General features: G+C 44.1%; 1 protein-coding gene across 3 annotated transcripts in view; it reads left to right on the top strand.

Annotated features, from left to right (window-relative positions):
* The window catches only part of GLRB (glycine receptor beta), a 72,885-nt gene that overhangs the window by 49,639 nt on the left and 6,341 nt on the right, over positions 1-16,905 (top strand). For 2 of the 3 annotated variants that reach the window (XM_038401016.2, XM_043513239.1), the window contains one exon: positions 4,959-5,251. In XM_038401016.2, coding sequence (XP_038256944.1) covers positions 4,959-5,251 — 293 coding nt within the window. Of the gene's footprint in view, positions 1-4,958; positions 5,252-10,690; positions 11,009-16,905 lie in introns of those variants that run through there. The other variant, XM_043513240.1, reaches the window with a different exon arrangement.

The raw sequence follows: 16,905 nt of genomic DNA on the forward strand, positions 1-16,905 counted from the left end.
GAGAAAATAACGATGAAACTATTTTAATGTCAATACACAAATCAGTGATATGCCTCACTATGAATTCTGCTAGTTCTGGTCACCCTATCTCATATAAAATTTAACAGTAATACAAAGAAAGGCCACAAAATAATTAGAAACATGCAAATACTTCCATTTGAAAAGAGAATGTGACAAGATTAGGTCTGTTAATTTAGAGAGATGAGTAAGGAGACATGATAGAAGTTTATAAAATAATCAGTGTCACAAAGAAGGCAAATCAGGTGCTTATGTGTCCCTTTTCTCATAAGAACAAAGAAGAGACCAATGGTTTTTAAAGGCAGTATGTTTAAAACAGATGACAGGAAATACTGTTTTATATAACATATAATTAACCTGTGGAACTCATTGTCAGAAAATAACATTGAGACTGAGAATCTAGAAGGATTCAAAAAGGGATTATTGGCTACATCCCAGTCCAGCAAAATACTCTGCTGGATTAGCACCCTAATGAAAACACCCATAGTTACCTCAGATAGGAATTTAAAAAATAAGAGCTATAAATCATCATTCTTAGGGCCATAAGCCAACCACTAGCTGACAGGGGATTAAAAAGAAACTTCTAAAAAGAACTGGTTATTCCATTACTGTCCACCAAGGGGTGTTTTACACATCCCTCTAAAGCAGAAGTGGGATATGTGGACAACAGGTCTCATCCAGTATGGCAATTCTTATGTACCTGTGTTTCCTCAAACCCAGCTTTTGTTCTTAATTACTGCCTACGTTTGTCGTACAGTGCAGAGACTCCAGACGCTGCACACTGAGCAAAGGAACTATCATTTGCTATATGGGCATGTAGCGGGGTGAGCGCCTTGCTCCAGAGAGAAAGGGATTAAAACCAGCTCTGGGAAAGGGCTGCCCCGAGGAGCGAATTTGAGCCCGGTAGGGCTGGAATAAAGAGGGTGGTGAGCTGGGAGGTGGGCAGTCTCACTCTAGCCTTGGAGTTGGAAGAACCAGGCTGCCTGGGAGAATAGGGTACCTTCAACAGAGCAGTGGTGGGGAAGAGGCAGGCGCAGGCTGAGCTGGGGAGCTCAGGCCTGGTGTCCTCCCAGGCTGAGGCCTGACAGGAGGTAATGGGGCTGCAGGGAAAGGCTGCAGGTCCAACCCCCTAGCCAATGATAAGTGGCCATTGCAGACAGCAGTTTTCCCCTGAGTAAATGGGCTAGATGAGGACTGGCAGTGGTTAACTGAGGGGAGGTAGGCCCAGAGGAGTGGGGTTCCCTGTGTGAGGGGCTGCACCCCCAAGGTAAGGGGCACTGTAGTCCAGGAGGTACATAGGGCCTATATGTGGTGGAGATAAAGAGACTGCAGAGGGGCGAGACACCAGCCCATAGAGGCGCTCCAGGGCTGAGAGAGCTAATTCCTGCACAACCAGCAGGAGGTGCTCTGCTGGTGAGTCAGCGCTCTGCTACAGAGCAACACACAAAAATCAGGGAAGGAAGGGGAAATATTACTACTTGTCCTACTGGGCACCTCTCCCATGAAAGAGGAGCCAGGTTTAGACTAGCTGTGTGGTTGAACAAGGGCTGTTTCAAAAAGAAAAAAAATCCTTCTGTTGCATGGGGGAAACTACTAAGGTCCCCCCCCCCAAAACTCCTCACTAATCAAACAGTAAAGATGCAATAGGGATTAGCTGGGAGAGAAGGAAGTTAAAGAGGGAATCAGGTTACATATGGACCGGGAGTTTCAAGAGGATCCAGGTATAAAAGAATCCCACATTGCTAGAAGGAGTCATGAGAGAAGTCAGGTTAGGAGTTCCATGTGATTGGGAAAGAAACATTATTGTAGTAGGGGTGTCTGTATGTGCATGTGTGCACAGAGTAGGGGAATCCCAATAAAGGGAAATCAGGATGTGAGGCTTAGGAATTGAAATGTAACCTTAAACCTGTGAAATGCAAAGGTTGGTACTGCTCTTGGCATTGAGCAGTCCTGCTCCGTATTCCTGGTTAAACCTTTTTTGCCACCAACCTGGGGCCCTAGGAGAGGGAGAGGAACAGATACATTCCTAGTCCAGGCCAAGCACTTGTCTACTCCAACAAAATTGTGTAGGGGCTCTGAGTGCTCCATGGGAATTGAATACTGTTGTTTATATTTCAACTTTTGAGTTTCTTTTTTTTTCTCCCCAACCGTATTCCAGCATTTTGCTTTGGGCCAGTTTAGGTAAGCACCTAATAGAGCAGCACTCAGAGGTGCAACTTACCAAACTGCTGTCAGGTTTTCTAAGACATGCCAATGTTGATTTTGCAGTGAATGTTTGTTTAATAGAATATTTCTTCTTTTTCCTCCACCTGATTATATTCTTTCCTTGAAATCTGATAAAACGTTCTTTCCTTTCTTTTGCTCCGAGACTGAACTTTTTACCCCAGGTTTCCAGACAAATGGAAACTAGCAGAAGGTCACTGTGGCCTCAGCTGCCCTATTGAACAAAGTGATGAAAGCTCTGCTGTAATCTTTTCAATCAGTAGAATTTACAAGTTAGTTTTCCAACTTTAAGCCCAAGATCATAAGCTCCAAGTTCTTACGTACTTCTGTGCAGTGACTGTAAAGAGCTGAGTGTTTTCAGCACCTATCACATAATACTAACAAAAATGGCTTATTAGACCAGTAAACATATTTAAAGATAGTAAAAATAATTACCTATTACAAAGAATATCCAGGTTTCAGAGTAGCAGCCGTGTTAGTCTGTATTCGCAAAAAGAAAAGGAGTACCGGTGGCACCTTAGAGACTAACAAATTTATTAGAGCATAAGCTTTCGTGAGCTACAGCTCACTTCATCGGATGCATTTGGTGGAAAAAACAGAGGAGAGATTTATATACACACACACAGAGAACATGAAACAATGGGTTTATCATACACACTGTAAGGAGAGTGATCACTTAAGATAAGCCATCACCAGCAGCGGGGGGGGGGGGGGGGGAAGGACGAAAACCTTTCATGGTGACAAGCAAGGTAGGCTAATTCCAGCAGTTAACAAGAATATCAGAGGAACAGTGGGGGGTAAAACTATTTCCCCCTGGTATTTCTCCCTCCCACCCCACCCCCCACTGTTCCTCTGATATTCTTGTTAACTGCTGGAATTAGCCTACCTTGCTTGTCACCATGAAAGGTTTTCCTCCTTTCCCCCCCTGCTGCTGGTGATGGCTTATCTTAAGTGATCAAGTCTGCTACTCTGAAACTTAAGTGATCACTCTCCTTACAGTGTGTATGATAAACCCATTGTTTCATGTTCTCTGTGTGTGTGTATATAAATCTCTCCTCTGTTTTTTCCACCAAATGCATCCGATGAAGTGAGCTGTAGCTCACGAAAGCTTATGCTGTAATAAATTTGTTAGTCTCTAAGGTGCCACCGGTACTCCTTTTCTTTTTAAAGAATATCCAGTTTCAAAGAGATGTTTACGAGCCCATATTGGTAGTCTGTTTGGCTACTAGTGAGGTGATTCAGGTTCAGAATAGGTGTTGATTTTCAGGGCTGTTGAATGGAAGTGGATAGGTGTATTAAGCATTTTCTATAGCATGAGCAGTAAATAGGACATAGAGCTTTATTTAACTCTAACATTGCATTTACATTTCCACTCCCCACTGTTAAAAATGGGGAGTGAATCTCTAATGAGATCATCTCAGATAAGTGGTTCATAATGACATTGTGAAAGGCAAGGAAAAAAGGGGGATTTCTTGTATGTGCTCAAATGCTTCAGATATGAAACAGGGAAAATCATCTGGTTCAAGCACAGGGATTTCTACTTTAACTCTTGGCCCAGTGATATCAATCTGGTATTTCACTAGGGCAGGAAATAAATGCATTACAACCAATGGAAAGCTGGAATTTCAAGCTTTAGAATGATATAGGGATATTATCTCTTTCTAGACAGTATATTGAAAGGTTTTAACTTTGAAATCATATCACTTTGATTATTATCATTCCCCCCATCTTTGTTTTAGTAGCTAATATTTGACAAGCTGCCAGTGTTAGATTAATTCCTTATACTAAATAAAATCTGGAATTCTAAGGTGATAGGAGACAAATGTCTAATTATAGCAGTTCTGAATATACTGGCCACTACAATCTCACCAAAATCTAAGCAAAATAAACAAAGAGGGAATGGTGTGATAAAGTCTGATATTTTGTGCCCTGCTCATCTTAAAATTACTTTGATGGAGCAGTACAAATATTATAAGGACCATTAAAATTTTCCAGGCATAAGTGGATAAGGATCAGAAAAAAAATCCCTGCATGAATTAATATTTTGGTGTGTATATTGGATAACATATGTCATCAGCTTAGATGATAATATGGGGCTGACTTGATGCCTCTGCTTAAGGCCAGATTTTGAAGTTATTTACATCCATCCAACATCACTTACTTCATTGAGGTTGCACAGGTGCAACTGAGGGAAAATTTTACCAATAAAGATCATAGAACCAAAATTCTATTAAATGCTGTCTAGATTCCTGGGACACCTCTGGCTTAATTCTGGGTCATCATGTTAGAGCTAAAGGATATGGAGGAAAAGACAAGGTTTTAACAGTGTATTTCATGCCCTTCCATCTTCCTGGAGCTAGATACACATACTCAAATGACTCTGTGTGTGTGTGTGTGTAACCATAAGTAATTTAGCATCTCTGTGTCTATCTACCTCTCAAGCCATTTGAGGCTTATTAATATTAATAAAATCCTGTCTAGATTATTAAGCCATTAGTTAACTGAAGGCATGTGTATCATGTATATTCAGCAGATAGTCATTTCTTGCAAAATATACCTGCTACATCATGAAGTTCCATTCACTCATAAGAAATGTCATCCATTAGAATCTAGCAGTATAGATGTTTCGGGGACATGGGAAGAGCACTGCAGCAGGGAAGAGGCTAAGAAGACTGCATAATTTTCATTACTTTAATATATTGCTTTATTGTTTCTAGGTATCTTCTCAGTGCTCAGCTTGGCATCTGAATGTATGACTCTTGCTGCTGAACTCCCCAAAGTGTCTTATGTGAAGGCCTTAGATGTCTGGCTGATTGTTTGTCTTCTTTTTGGGTTTGCCTCACTGGTTGAGTATGCAGTGGTTCAGGTAATGCTGAACAATCCAAAGAGAATTGAAGCTGAAAAAGCAAAAATTGCCAAGGCAGAGCAAGCAGAAGGGAAAGGAGGCAATGTAGCCAAAAAGAACACGGTAAATGGTACAGGGACCCCCGTGCACATCAGCACTTTACAGGTAAGAGCTATGATGTTTGATTCTTGGTTATCGTTATTTAAGAAATATTTTTCATAGTTTAATAGTTTTAATCTTAAAAATGAGATTAGAAATAGCCAAAACATATTATTTTTTGTGTACGATGGTCATTAATGGGCAACATTCTGAACAGTCTACCACAAATGACTTACGTTCAGATGTTCCCAGTGAAAAAACCTGAAGCACATTTTTTAACACCCTAATGAGATGCCTGCTGCTGTGCTTCAAGTAAATCAACTGACAAGCAACTTTATGATGATCTTGCACTTCTAATAGCAGCTGTGAAATTATAACTGGGTTTAATTCAGTCAGGGCTTTCAGTAAGCATTTATTAAGAGCATACTCAAGTAGCAACAGTCTCATTGCTTTGCTTGAAATGGCCACAGCTGTACTGCATTATACATAAAGAATTTCTAATCCTGGGGACCCAGAAGTCTTGGCATTTATAAATATGGGAGATCTCTGTTTGTTTGCCTGTTAAACTGTCCCCTTCCTTTTCTTGTGCTGTTAGAGCTGATGGAGAAATCTGTTAGTTCTCATTATATGGTTAGGCATACTGTCCCATGCCAAAGTTTTCTATACTGATGCTGACTTTATACGGCAATAACACCATTCTTGTTCAGAGAGATGTGGACCCCACAGGCCAACCCCCACCTGTCCTAGATGATATTTAACTTGATATCTATTCCGCAGGAGGAAATATAGAGCTATACCAGGCACGAATTTGGCTCATGGTTTTCAATGACTCAACAATTTAAATGAACAAAAATACGGCTATTAGGCCAGATCCAGGGTCCTGCTAAGGACATTTTGAGTCTGACAACAAATTACCTTAAAAAGCTGCCCTAAGAAGGCATGGGAGGATTCACCCAGTATGAGGGGAATCCTGGGTTAATGAAAAGCTGACATACACCAATTCCTACTAGTCCACCAGCACCGGGAACATGCTGGGGTTGGACTATGTTATGCTCCACCAATTCCCAGCTGGCAGTATAGTCTCTAGGAAATCATTCTGGCTGGCATAAATTAAACCAACCCTGTGGCTGCTTTAACTTGTGCAAGGAGCTAATTTGGACCTCCAGTCATCCCTTGATTGGGGAGAGGGGTAAAGGTGGCTTAGCAATATCTTTGCCTCCCCACTCTCTGGTGCACTGAGCATGAACAGCTGGGAATTATGCCCCTGCCCTTTGTGTTTAGCAATTTGATGAGTACCAAATTCAGTAGTTCCTACAATAGAATAGTGTAGATACAACATTCCAGCAGAACAGCATGGAATCTATTGATTATTTTTGTCAAAATTAATTACTTTTGTGCAGTTTAATCAAGGTTAAGATTTTAAAATGACTACGGTGTTGTTAGCTAAAACACATCTATGTGATCCTCTATCCAAATCATGTATTCCTCTGATTGCATATCCCCTACCCACTGCATGAGGTCCTTTTAATTGTCTTAACCACACTGTGTAAGAACATTAGGTGTTTCTCTATCATCATGTCTTTCATCTGTGCTATACAATAGTAGTGTTCTGCAAAGCTTTCCTAAAAGATGGCATATCACTATAGATTTTTAAGGGCCAGATCTAGGTAAGGCATTGTGCATAGACAATCAACAGAAATATCTCACCCCTCCCCCCCAACACACACACACACACACACACATATGAGGGGCAGAAGTGGGATGAAGGCTTATACTCAAGTCCTGATTTCTCTCCCCAGAAACTGCAGGGGCCTACTCTGTGGGTCATCCATTACAGGAGCCTGGGAAGGGCACTCCAAGATGGAGACTGTTTGGCCTGCACAGTTTTGTGTGTTCCCCCAAGCTATCAGGGACCCTTATATGTGAACACCTTTTTCTCCTGGTGGGAATAATGTTTGCTGGATAGAGAGAGATGTGCTTATGGCTTCTGCTGGCCAGAATATAGGTACAAATGAAACAATGTTTTTGCTGAGAAATTTTGGAAGCATTAATGTAGTGGGACACAATTTGGCTCTGTAATAGGGTTGTCTCCTTAAATGATAGTGGGGTTTGGGTCCAGCTGATTCTCTGTTCCAAGGTGCAGCCCCTTTAAGAACAGGTGTTCTGAGACTGGTAGTTCCTGGAAAGATCACCGGACTGAACTGGGAGCAGGGACTCAGGAAAGCTTTGGAGATCCTGCATCAAGCGGGGAAGGAATGTTTTGAGCATGGAAAAGCCAAAGATTTGTGATAGTTTAATAATCCAGCTTTCAAGAGGGTGATCTACTGAAAAACCAAGAAGAAAAACTAAGACAGAATGATTGCAGTGCCACATCAGAGGGCAGCATTGTTCAGGACCTGTAACAGTCCCTAAATTTAGTAAGGCAGAAAGCAGTTTGATGGGCCAAGGTGAAGAGACAGGCCCAGATTCAAAAAATCACTAGTGTATTGCACATTATTCAGTGGATCATAGCAAAATGAAAGACACCATAAAACGGAAGTGGACATGGGATGCATTTCTCAAATATCTACAGAACCTCAGCTGGTGTAAACTAGAATAGCTCCACAGACTTCATTGGAACAATTCATATGCTTAAAACTAAGCATTTGCTGGAGTGGCCAAAGTGCTCCATATCCTCAACTTCTCAGCTTTAATTTCTTTTGAGCTTGACACACTTTTTTGCTTATTTCAGGGCTGAGGGAAGGAGGTCAAAACGTTCAAAGTTGGGTGCCTAAAGTTAAGCACCTGAATCCATATTTAGGCATCTACATAAGTAGTCTGATTGGTAGAGGTGCTGAGCAGAGTTGCATGCTCAGCACTTCTGCAATAAACCTACTTAGTTTGGTGTCCAACTATGGGCTTAGGTGCCTAAATTTTGGCACCCAAGTTTGGAAATTAAAAGTATGCCTGACTGAAAACTCCATATCTGAACTGCCTGACATTTTGGAAAGCTCTGAAATCCAAATCCACATTTCACAGATGGTTTTTATTAATACGAAGGGCTAAAAAGGAGCTCAAAAGTAGATCCCAATTATACATTTTGGGCCTATCTCACAGATTACAGAAAACATGGTGTAGAGATACTTAATGGTGAACACAAGAAGTCATGAAGGCCAATGACCAAGAGAGGAAAACATTAAGAAGCATACAGAAGGCAAGGGAGAAACAATGTTTTAAAAGAGATGGAGAATTTGAGACCCCCCCCCAAAAAATAGGAATGCTGTTTCAGGTGGCAGGAACTTCAAAAGGAGGCTTTCAGACCAACAGTGGTCTGAAACAAAAACCATGTGAGACAAAAGTGGAGATTGGCCCTAAATGTCTTGGGAGGGGTAAGCAGACAATGGATCGATGAGGTAAACTGCAGTTAACCCCACAGAGAGCTTTCAGAATAATTAAAGCTATGTGGAACTTGATCCTACAATGAATGAAGAGGAGCAAGGGGAGGTGCTTGAGGATGGTGATGCTTCTTTCCTCGTAAGAGAGAGGGCAGCAGATTTCTGAACACACTACAGTCCTGGAGACATAGACCTGTAATGGTTAAGGCAAGAAGGACTATAGGCATACCTGAAGATTTCACCAAAGGTGGAATTGAGACAGTGGGTGGAGGAGGAGAGCTATAGACCTCAAGGATAGCGCCAAGACTGAAGACTACAGAGGCAAAAGAAGCTGAGTGGTGGAGAGGGAGAGAGATAATTAATTGCAAATGCACCTCTTGTCCAAACAGAACTCCTTATATTTTGACAGTTTCCTTAAAGAAACTAAAACCAATTCACAAGTCAAGAAAGGCAGAGAGGAATCATCATTAAAGGTGACAAATGATACTGTCTAGTTAACTATTAGAAGAATTAGTCTAAGTCCCTGTCTACACTGGCAAGTTTGTGTGCAGTAAAGCAGTTTTGAGCACGGTAATCCCAAAGTGTACACACTGCCAAGCCACTTAGTGAGCAGAAACTGTGCAGATGCAGTGCTCTAAAAAAACCACCTCGATGAGAGGCGTAGAGCTTTCTGCGCCGTGGCTACAGGGCTGCGGTGTCAATGTAGACACCATGGTGATTACAGTGCTGCGATTGGCCTCCGGGAGGTGTCCCACAATGCCTGTTCTCACCTTTCTGGCCATCGGTTTGAACTCTACTGCCCTGCCCTCAGGTGACCAACCGTTAGCCCCACCCCATTCATTCCTTTGCAGATTTGAAAGTCCCCTTCCTGTTTGCTCGGCAATGTGTGCAGTGGTCTCAGTGCATCTTTCCAGGTGGCCATGCCTGCTCCATGCACCAGACGATCCCCCGTTTGGAGCATTGCTGAACTGCTGGACCTCATTGGCATTGGGGGAGAGGAGGCAGTGCAGTCACAGCTGTGCTCCAGCCATCGGAATTATGATACCTATGGTCAGATTTCTAGATGCATGATAGAAAAGAGCCATGACCGGGACACATTGCAATGCAGGGTCAAAGTGAAGGAGCTGCAGAACGCCTACCACAAGGCACGGGAGGCAAACGGCTGCTCGGGTGCTGCGTCCACAAGCTGCTGGTTCGAGTATCACGTCCAGCTCTTTGTAGGTGGTGACCCCACCTCCACTGCAAAGTCCCCTGTGGATACTTCGTTGGCTCACGTGCCAGTCAAGAGTGGACTGAACTAGGAGGAGGCAATCTTGGATGAAGATGGGGAGCCAGAGGCAGAGGATGATGGCAGAGGCCAGAGATGCATGCAGTCAGGATCTCTTTTCTACCCAGGAGGAGCCTAGACAGCCACATCAGTTGGATCTTGGTGAAGCGCAAACAGGAGAGGAGGCCCCTGGTAAGTGGATCTGATTTTGGGAATTGCTGAAGAGAGTTGTTGGGGACAGGAGTGTTGCAGAAAGCAGGCTTGTCTCCCACCTCATGCTTAGTTTGAGCAGCATGAGTTGAGAGGCATGTGCAGCCCTCACTTCACAGGAATCTTCCCTCAGAGATCTCCAGGAAACTCTCGTGGAGATACTGGGCAATCCACTGCTGCAGGTTCCTTGGCAGAGCTGATTTGTTTCTTGCCTCATTAACGGTAACTTACTCGCACCACTGTGCTGTCGGGAAGCTGGGGGACCATTGCTGCACACAGGCTAGCTGCATAGGGGCCAGGGCAGAAGCCCCAGGCTTGGAGAAGACCCTCCCTTGATTCCCTGCTCACCCTCAGCAGCGAGATATCTTCCATTATGATCACCTCCTGTGGAAAGTGTGGGGCCAGGAATGATTATCAGGCCCACCCTACAGTGCTGGCTTTCCCCAAGAGCCATGTGCCCTGTGTACAGCAGGGTCTGGGAACAGTGATTTACCCTGCCCCTGCAGCTACTCACCATTTTAGGGATCTTGTGGCTTATGTGTGCTTACTTGGAGTCAGTCACTTAGTGACAGGTGTGTGAGTACTGGCTGTGTTTTAAAGTACTGAAAGTGTTGTCCGTGTTGCTTCTTTAAAATGTTGGATTTAAATTCACAGAGATGACTTTGGGAGCACAGCCTCCCTCTTTGTTATCGGAAGAAGAACAGTTGTGAAGAATTAGGAAGCATCCAAGAAGAACTAAGGAGGACTTTATACATGAGGTTATGATGCACTCTGCCACCAAGAAAAAGGAATTGAAGGAGTGGCAGGACAGCAAGAAGAGGGAAAGAAAGGAGAACGCAGCACACCAAAAAGAAGCTACAGAGCTGCTCTTAACAGTTATGGAGCACCAAGCGGACACGCTTCAGGCGATACTAGCTCTTCAAACCGAGCAGCTTCGCGCCTGCCCTCCCCTGCAGCTGCTGTCGCAAAACTCTTTCCCATGTGCACCCCCCACACTGCCAACACACTCTTATCAACCTCCTGGCTCCACTCTCTATCTGCAGCATTCCACTCCTCCCTTCTCACAGTCCAGCAGTGTGGACTCCCAATACCCACTACACTCAACACCCATCCCTCTGCAGTTTGGCCCCGTTGAAGTACAGCACCCACTGCATCATACTCCAAAGGAGAAGGTTGGGTATGATCCCTGGACATACACAAATCTATAGAGCCTAACAAATTTTAGTCTCTAAGGTGTCACAAGTACTCCTTTTCTTTTTGCGAATACAGACTAACACGGCTGCTACTCTGAAACAAATCTATAGCTGTCCCGGGACCCCTCCTCCTCTTGAGACCCTTCCATTCCCCCATCCCCATCCCTGTTGATGATTTTTTTTTGTTTGATTCTCTCCTCTGGTTGTTGTCTTTCAAAAAAAGAAGTGTGTTTGTTTGAAATCAATCTTAATTCGATTAATTGAAAGCAAAAAGAGCACTGCAAAGCAACATACAATTATGTTAAGGCCCCTTCTTGCATCATGTGCACCAATCACCTCCTAGAACTACAAGCACTGCAATCCTGACCATAGCAACAAATTAGTGGCTGTCAGCTTCACATTGCTGCCTCAAACCATCCCTGATCCTTATGGCCATGTGCTGTGCCCCTCTAATAGCCTTGGTCTCTGGCTGTTCAAACTCAGCTTCCAGGCACTGGGCTTCTGCGGTCCGGCCCTGAGTGAAGCTTTCACCTTTTCCTTCACAAATATTATGGAGCATACAGCATGTGACAATAAGCACAGGAATATTGTCATCAGCCATGTCCAGCTTCCCATACAGGTATCGCCTGCAGGCTTTTAAATAGCCAAATACACACTCCACAGTCATTCTGCACTTGCTCAGCCTATTGTTGAACTGCTCCTTGCTGCTGTCAAGTTGCCCTGTGTATGGCTTCATAAGCCATGGTATTAAGGGGTAGGCGGGGTCTTCCAGGATCACAGTGGGCATTTCAGCTTCCCCTACGGTGATCTTCGGGTCTGGGAAGAAAGTCCCTGCTTGCAGATTCTTGAACAGGCCAGTGTTGCGAAAGATGTGTGCAGCATGCACCTTTCTGGACCAGCCTGCATTAATGTCTGTGAAACGTCCATAGTGATCCACAAGCACCTGAAGAACCATTGAGAAATACTTCTTGTGATTAATGTACTCAGTGGCTAGGTGGTCTGGTGCCAGAATTTGAATGTGCGTGCCATCTATTGTCCCTCTGCAGTTAGGGAAGCCCATCTGTGCAAAGCCATCCACAATCTCATGTACGTTGCCCAGAGTCACGGTCTTTCGGAGCAGGATGCGATTAATGGCCCTGCACACTTCCATCAACCTGATTCAAACAGTTGACTTTCCCATTCCGAACTGGTTAGTGACCAATCGGTAGCAGTCTGGAATAGCCAGCTTCCACAGTGTAATCGCCACACACTTCTCCAGTGACAGGGCAGCTCTCATTGTTTCGTGTCCTTGCACCGCAGGGCTGGGGCAAGCTCATCACACCGTCCCATGAATGTGGCTTTCCTCATGCGAAAGTTCTGCAGCCACTGCTCGTCATCTCAGACATGCATCACGATGTGATTCCACCACTCAGTGCTTGTTTCCCGAGCCCAAAAGCGGCGTTCCTCTGTGGTCAGCACCTCTGTGAATGACAAAAGCATTCTCCTGTCATAGCTAGTATGCGTAATGAGATCAATGTCACACTCCTCTTGCGTTTGTACATTAAAGAATAACTCCACTGCCACTTGTGATGTGTTGGTCAGTGCAAGCAGCATTCTGGTCAACAGCTTGGGATCCATTCCTGCAGCCAGAAAGAGGCAGGGCAGGCCACGCAGTACACAAATCTCTGAAAGATGGCACCAAATGCAGATGGAAGCACAGGGATTGCTGGGATGTGAAGCAATGCATCATGGGGCATTGGGACAGGACCCAGGATGCCCCGCGACCCCTTCTGCCTTCCCACAAGTCTTAGTGGCAAAAGAGAAAGATGCTCTGTGGGACAGCTGCCTAGAGTGCACTGCTCCGAATAGTGCCGCAAGTGTGAACATGCTATTGTGCAGGCAGCTGTCAGTGTGAACACACAACAGTGGTTTTCCTTGGGTGCTCTCTGAGCGGTGCTGTAACTGCCGGCACCGTAACTTTGCAAGTGTAGACATGCCCTAATTTGCCGTTGTAAACTGAGGTGAGAAATAGCTTTATTTCACTTAAAATCATCTGTGTAGAAAGTTTCAGCACTCAATACCATGAGATGAGGATTGGAAATGTACAGCTTTGCACAGATCTGTGCAACACTACTTTAACAATGCAGGCAGGATCCTTTACTACAGTGGTCTCCAACCTTTTTACGCCCAAGATCATTTTTTGAATCTAAGGGAAACCCAAGATTTACCCCATCCTTTCCCAAAGCCCCTGCCCCTTCCCCAAAGCCGTGCCCCACTCATCCCCCCACCCCCGTCCATCGCTTGCTTTCGCCCACCCTCATTCACTTTCACCAGGCTGGGGCAGGAGGTTGGGGTTTGGGAGGGGGTGCGGGCTCTGGGCTAGGGCTGAGGGGTTCGCACTGTGGGAGAGGGCTCTGGGGTGAGCCTAGGCACGGGGTTGGGGTGCAGGAGGGGGTGCAGGGTGCGGGCTCTGGGAGGGAGTTTGGGTACAGGAGGGGGCTCCAGGCTGGGGCAAAGTGTTGGGGTGCAGGAGGGGGTACAAGGTGCTGGCTCTGGGAGGGGGCCTAGGGATGGGGGTTGGAGTGCGGCCTCCCACTGGGCAGCACTTACTTCTGGTGGCTCCTGGTCAATGGCGGGTGCAGCGAGGCTAAGGCAATTTCCCTGCCTACCCTGGCCCCACACCGCTCCCAGAAGGGGGCAGTGCACCCATGGAAGGGGCAGGGGGCACGTGGCTCTGCAGGCTGCCCCTCTCTCAGAGGGAGACCCCTGCCCCCAAGACCGCAGGGCTGCGCTGGCCACTTTCAGGAGCGGCATGGGGCCGGGGTAGAGAGCCTGTCTTAGCAGCAGGCACGCTGTGCTACCTGAGATCACGATTGACTGGGAAATCCTCTAGGAGCAACCACTCGATCGCAAACGACCGGTTGGTGACCACTGTTTTACTATAATCACTCTGGCAACAAATTACCCTCTGTCTCCCTCTAGTGCTTCATTAGCATTATCAGCATCTTTAATAAAGGTCTTGGGCCCCAATCATTATCTTGAATGCAAAAAAGCACATTAGTAGGACAAATGTGCTGAAATTACACCCAAAAGTAAACATCCAGAGTGCACCTTATTTGTTTATTTATTCATTCAATTTATAATCAATGAAACAGAATCTATCCTGGGTTCTGGGTACCCGTTACATTATTAAAGGTACAGATAAAAACAGTAACTTCCCCTCATCCCCAAACTAGAAAATAACCAACCAGAGATTAAAATCAAACGCAAACAATACCCAGGCTCACCCAGAAATGCCAGTCCTTATCACGCCTCTCAGTCCCAATCTGTATAAAATGATGGTCTTTGCAGCATGTTCTAAAGGTTAAGATTGATGCTATTTAGGACTGAGAGTGGGGAATGAAAGCAAATTCCAAAGTCAAGAAAGCCCCTCCCTGGTAGAAACTCCCTCTTTTAAACCAGTGGGAGCCTACCTTGAGTTTTTCTGTTGATTGCACCTGTGACAGTATGACAAAGGGATCATATATGGCATGTCCCAAGAAATTGTCTCAATTTCTGAGCCAGAGAAAGATGGAGAAAAGCCTTTCTCTTCAAATCTGCACTCAGAACAGCAGGGGTTTCAACAACAGCCTCAGATTGTGAACTCTTGAAACAAAAAGTGGGTACACATCCATGGCTGAGAGGACAGATAGAATTATTGCTATATTTCCAGATGTTCCTACCAGCATCATCTTCCCCAGACTACACTTCAGATAGCTAAACGTCCTCTCTCCCAAACCCTGGATGAGGTGTTCAGCAGTACTGACTGAGTTGGATGAGAAGGAGAAATAGAGCTGGGTGTCATCAGTCTATTGCAATCCTCACAGCCTCTTCACTAACCCTCCCAACTGTCATGCAGTCATCGAGTTTAAGGCCAGAAGGGCCCATTAGATCATCTCATCTGATCTCCTATATATCCATATACATACTGAATGAAAGGAGACAAGATGGAACTCTGCAGAATTACCAATGAAAGAGTCATTAGTAAAGAAAACCAATTGCCCCAAATTATCTTCTAGAACCTCTGAGAGTTGAGACTGAAACATGTAAAGGGAAGTGCTGTCTTAGTCTGCTAGGGTTTACAGATGTGTTAACAAGGCCTCATGATCAGTGCTATCAAAAGGCATCTGGTAGATCTAACAAAATCACCATGGATACCTGTGTGAGAGAAAACAAAAGAAGATTCAGTTGCTGTTATAGTTTTTGCTAGTGCAGAAAGCTCTAAAACGTATCAATCTACACATCAGGAGCCACCTTTACCCACAGTTTCCATCACTGGTTCTAAGCATGGAGAAAATTTTGATAATCTCTGATGAAGCTTTGTGGTCACTTTTTTTTTAGCAAAATCTGACTTTTTAATGGGAATCACCATGGGAGTTTGATTTTTTTTCTACTGCAGAGTAACGTCATATAGTGAGAAAAACAGGAAAAAGGAGAACTGTTTGCAAGATGAGTCATCTTTTCTTTGCTACCACTGGTGGTGTGATTGCAGAGAGAGATTACATTGTTAACACTGGAAAATCCTCCTGGATTTGAAAAGTCACATTTTTATCATGCCCATTTATAGAAGTCATCCCACACATGTGTGCTGATGACTGAACTGAACATTTGCTAAAAGAATAATGACTTTGGCGGATGATGAATGGCTCCCTTAAGGTAGTGATAACACCCCCAATTCAGTCAGTCTTAAGGAGAAATAGGCATATTTCTTGCTAATCTTCTCAAAGCATTGCTAACATATTTCTGGGCTTTGGCATCTGATGCATATTATGTTCATCTATGCTGATTAATAACTTATATGATTATTCCTTTGATCTTACTATAGTGCTTTTTCCTTCACCTGTGTGCTTTAACCTCAGAGATTTTTCTTGCAGATTCATTACGTGCACAGTTTTGACTTTGACAGCTAAACTACTGTTTATGTATGTGAAAGCAATGTTAAATACCTTTTAACTGTTGCTGACTTAAAGACAAGCAGACCATGGGCACTTGGATTTTGTTGGTTTGTGTCTTTTGTGGCTAAGCATTACTTTTGATACTATTGCTCTGCCATAAAGATGGTTTAGGGACAGGTGTTGAGAATTTACAGAAGAGATGGTACTTAAGTATCATACCAATTTCCTTGATAAAATACAAGAAACTTAGTCAAACTGCCCTAAAATCATATAGGTAGAATAAATTCAAGATAATGAACCTAGGAACTCTATCACATTGTGTATTAGGATCAGGTTTGCCTGTTAAGGGCAAGACTCAATGGATCAGTAAGAGATAAAGCACAAGATGGAGTACTAGCTGGTCTGTTATGGACCACCAAATCACATTACAGAACAGGATGACTGGCTCCTTAAGTACCTAGCTATAGTGTGTAAAGAGGAACAACTCTGTTATCAGGAGGAACTTAAATCTAAGAACATATGCTGGAAGTCTCACGTTGCCAGTACTAAAACATCCTTGGAATTTCTAGAAATTATGGATGACAATTTTACTAACTCAGAAATTGTTGCAACCATTATATGGGAGAGTCTATTACCACACCTTATCTTGACAAATAAAAAGGAATTGATCACAGAACTAAAAGTTAGTGGTTGCTTAGGTAAAAGTGATCATGACTTGATTACATTTGTTATGTGCAAACAGAATAAATGTATTGTTATTTAA

This window comes from Dermochelys coriacea, chromosome 4, assembly GCF_009764565.3.
Source record: "Dermochelys coriacea isolate rDerCor1 chromosome 4, rDerCor1.pri.v4, whole genome shotgun sequence".
Classification (NCBI taxonomy): domain Eukaryota; kingdom Metazoa; phylum Chordata; order Testudines; family Dermochelyidae; genus Dermochelys; species Dermochelys coriacea.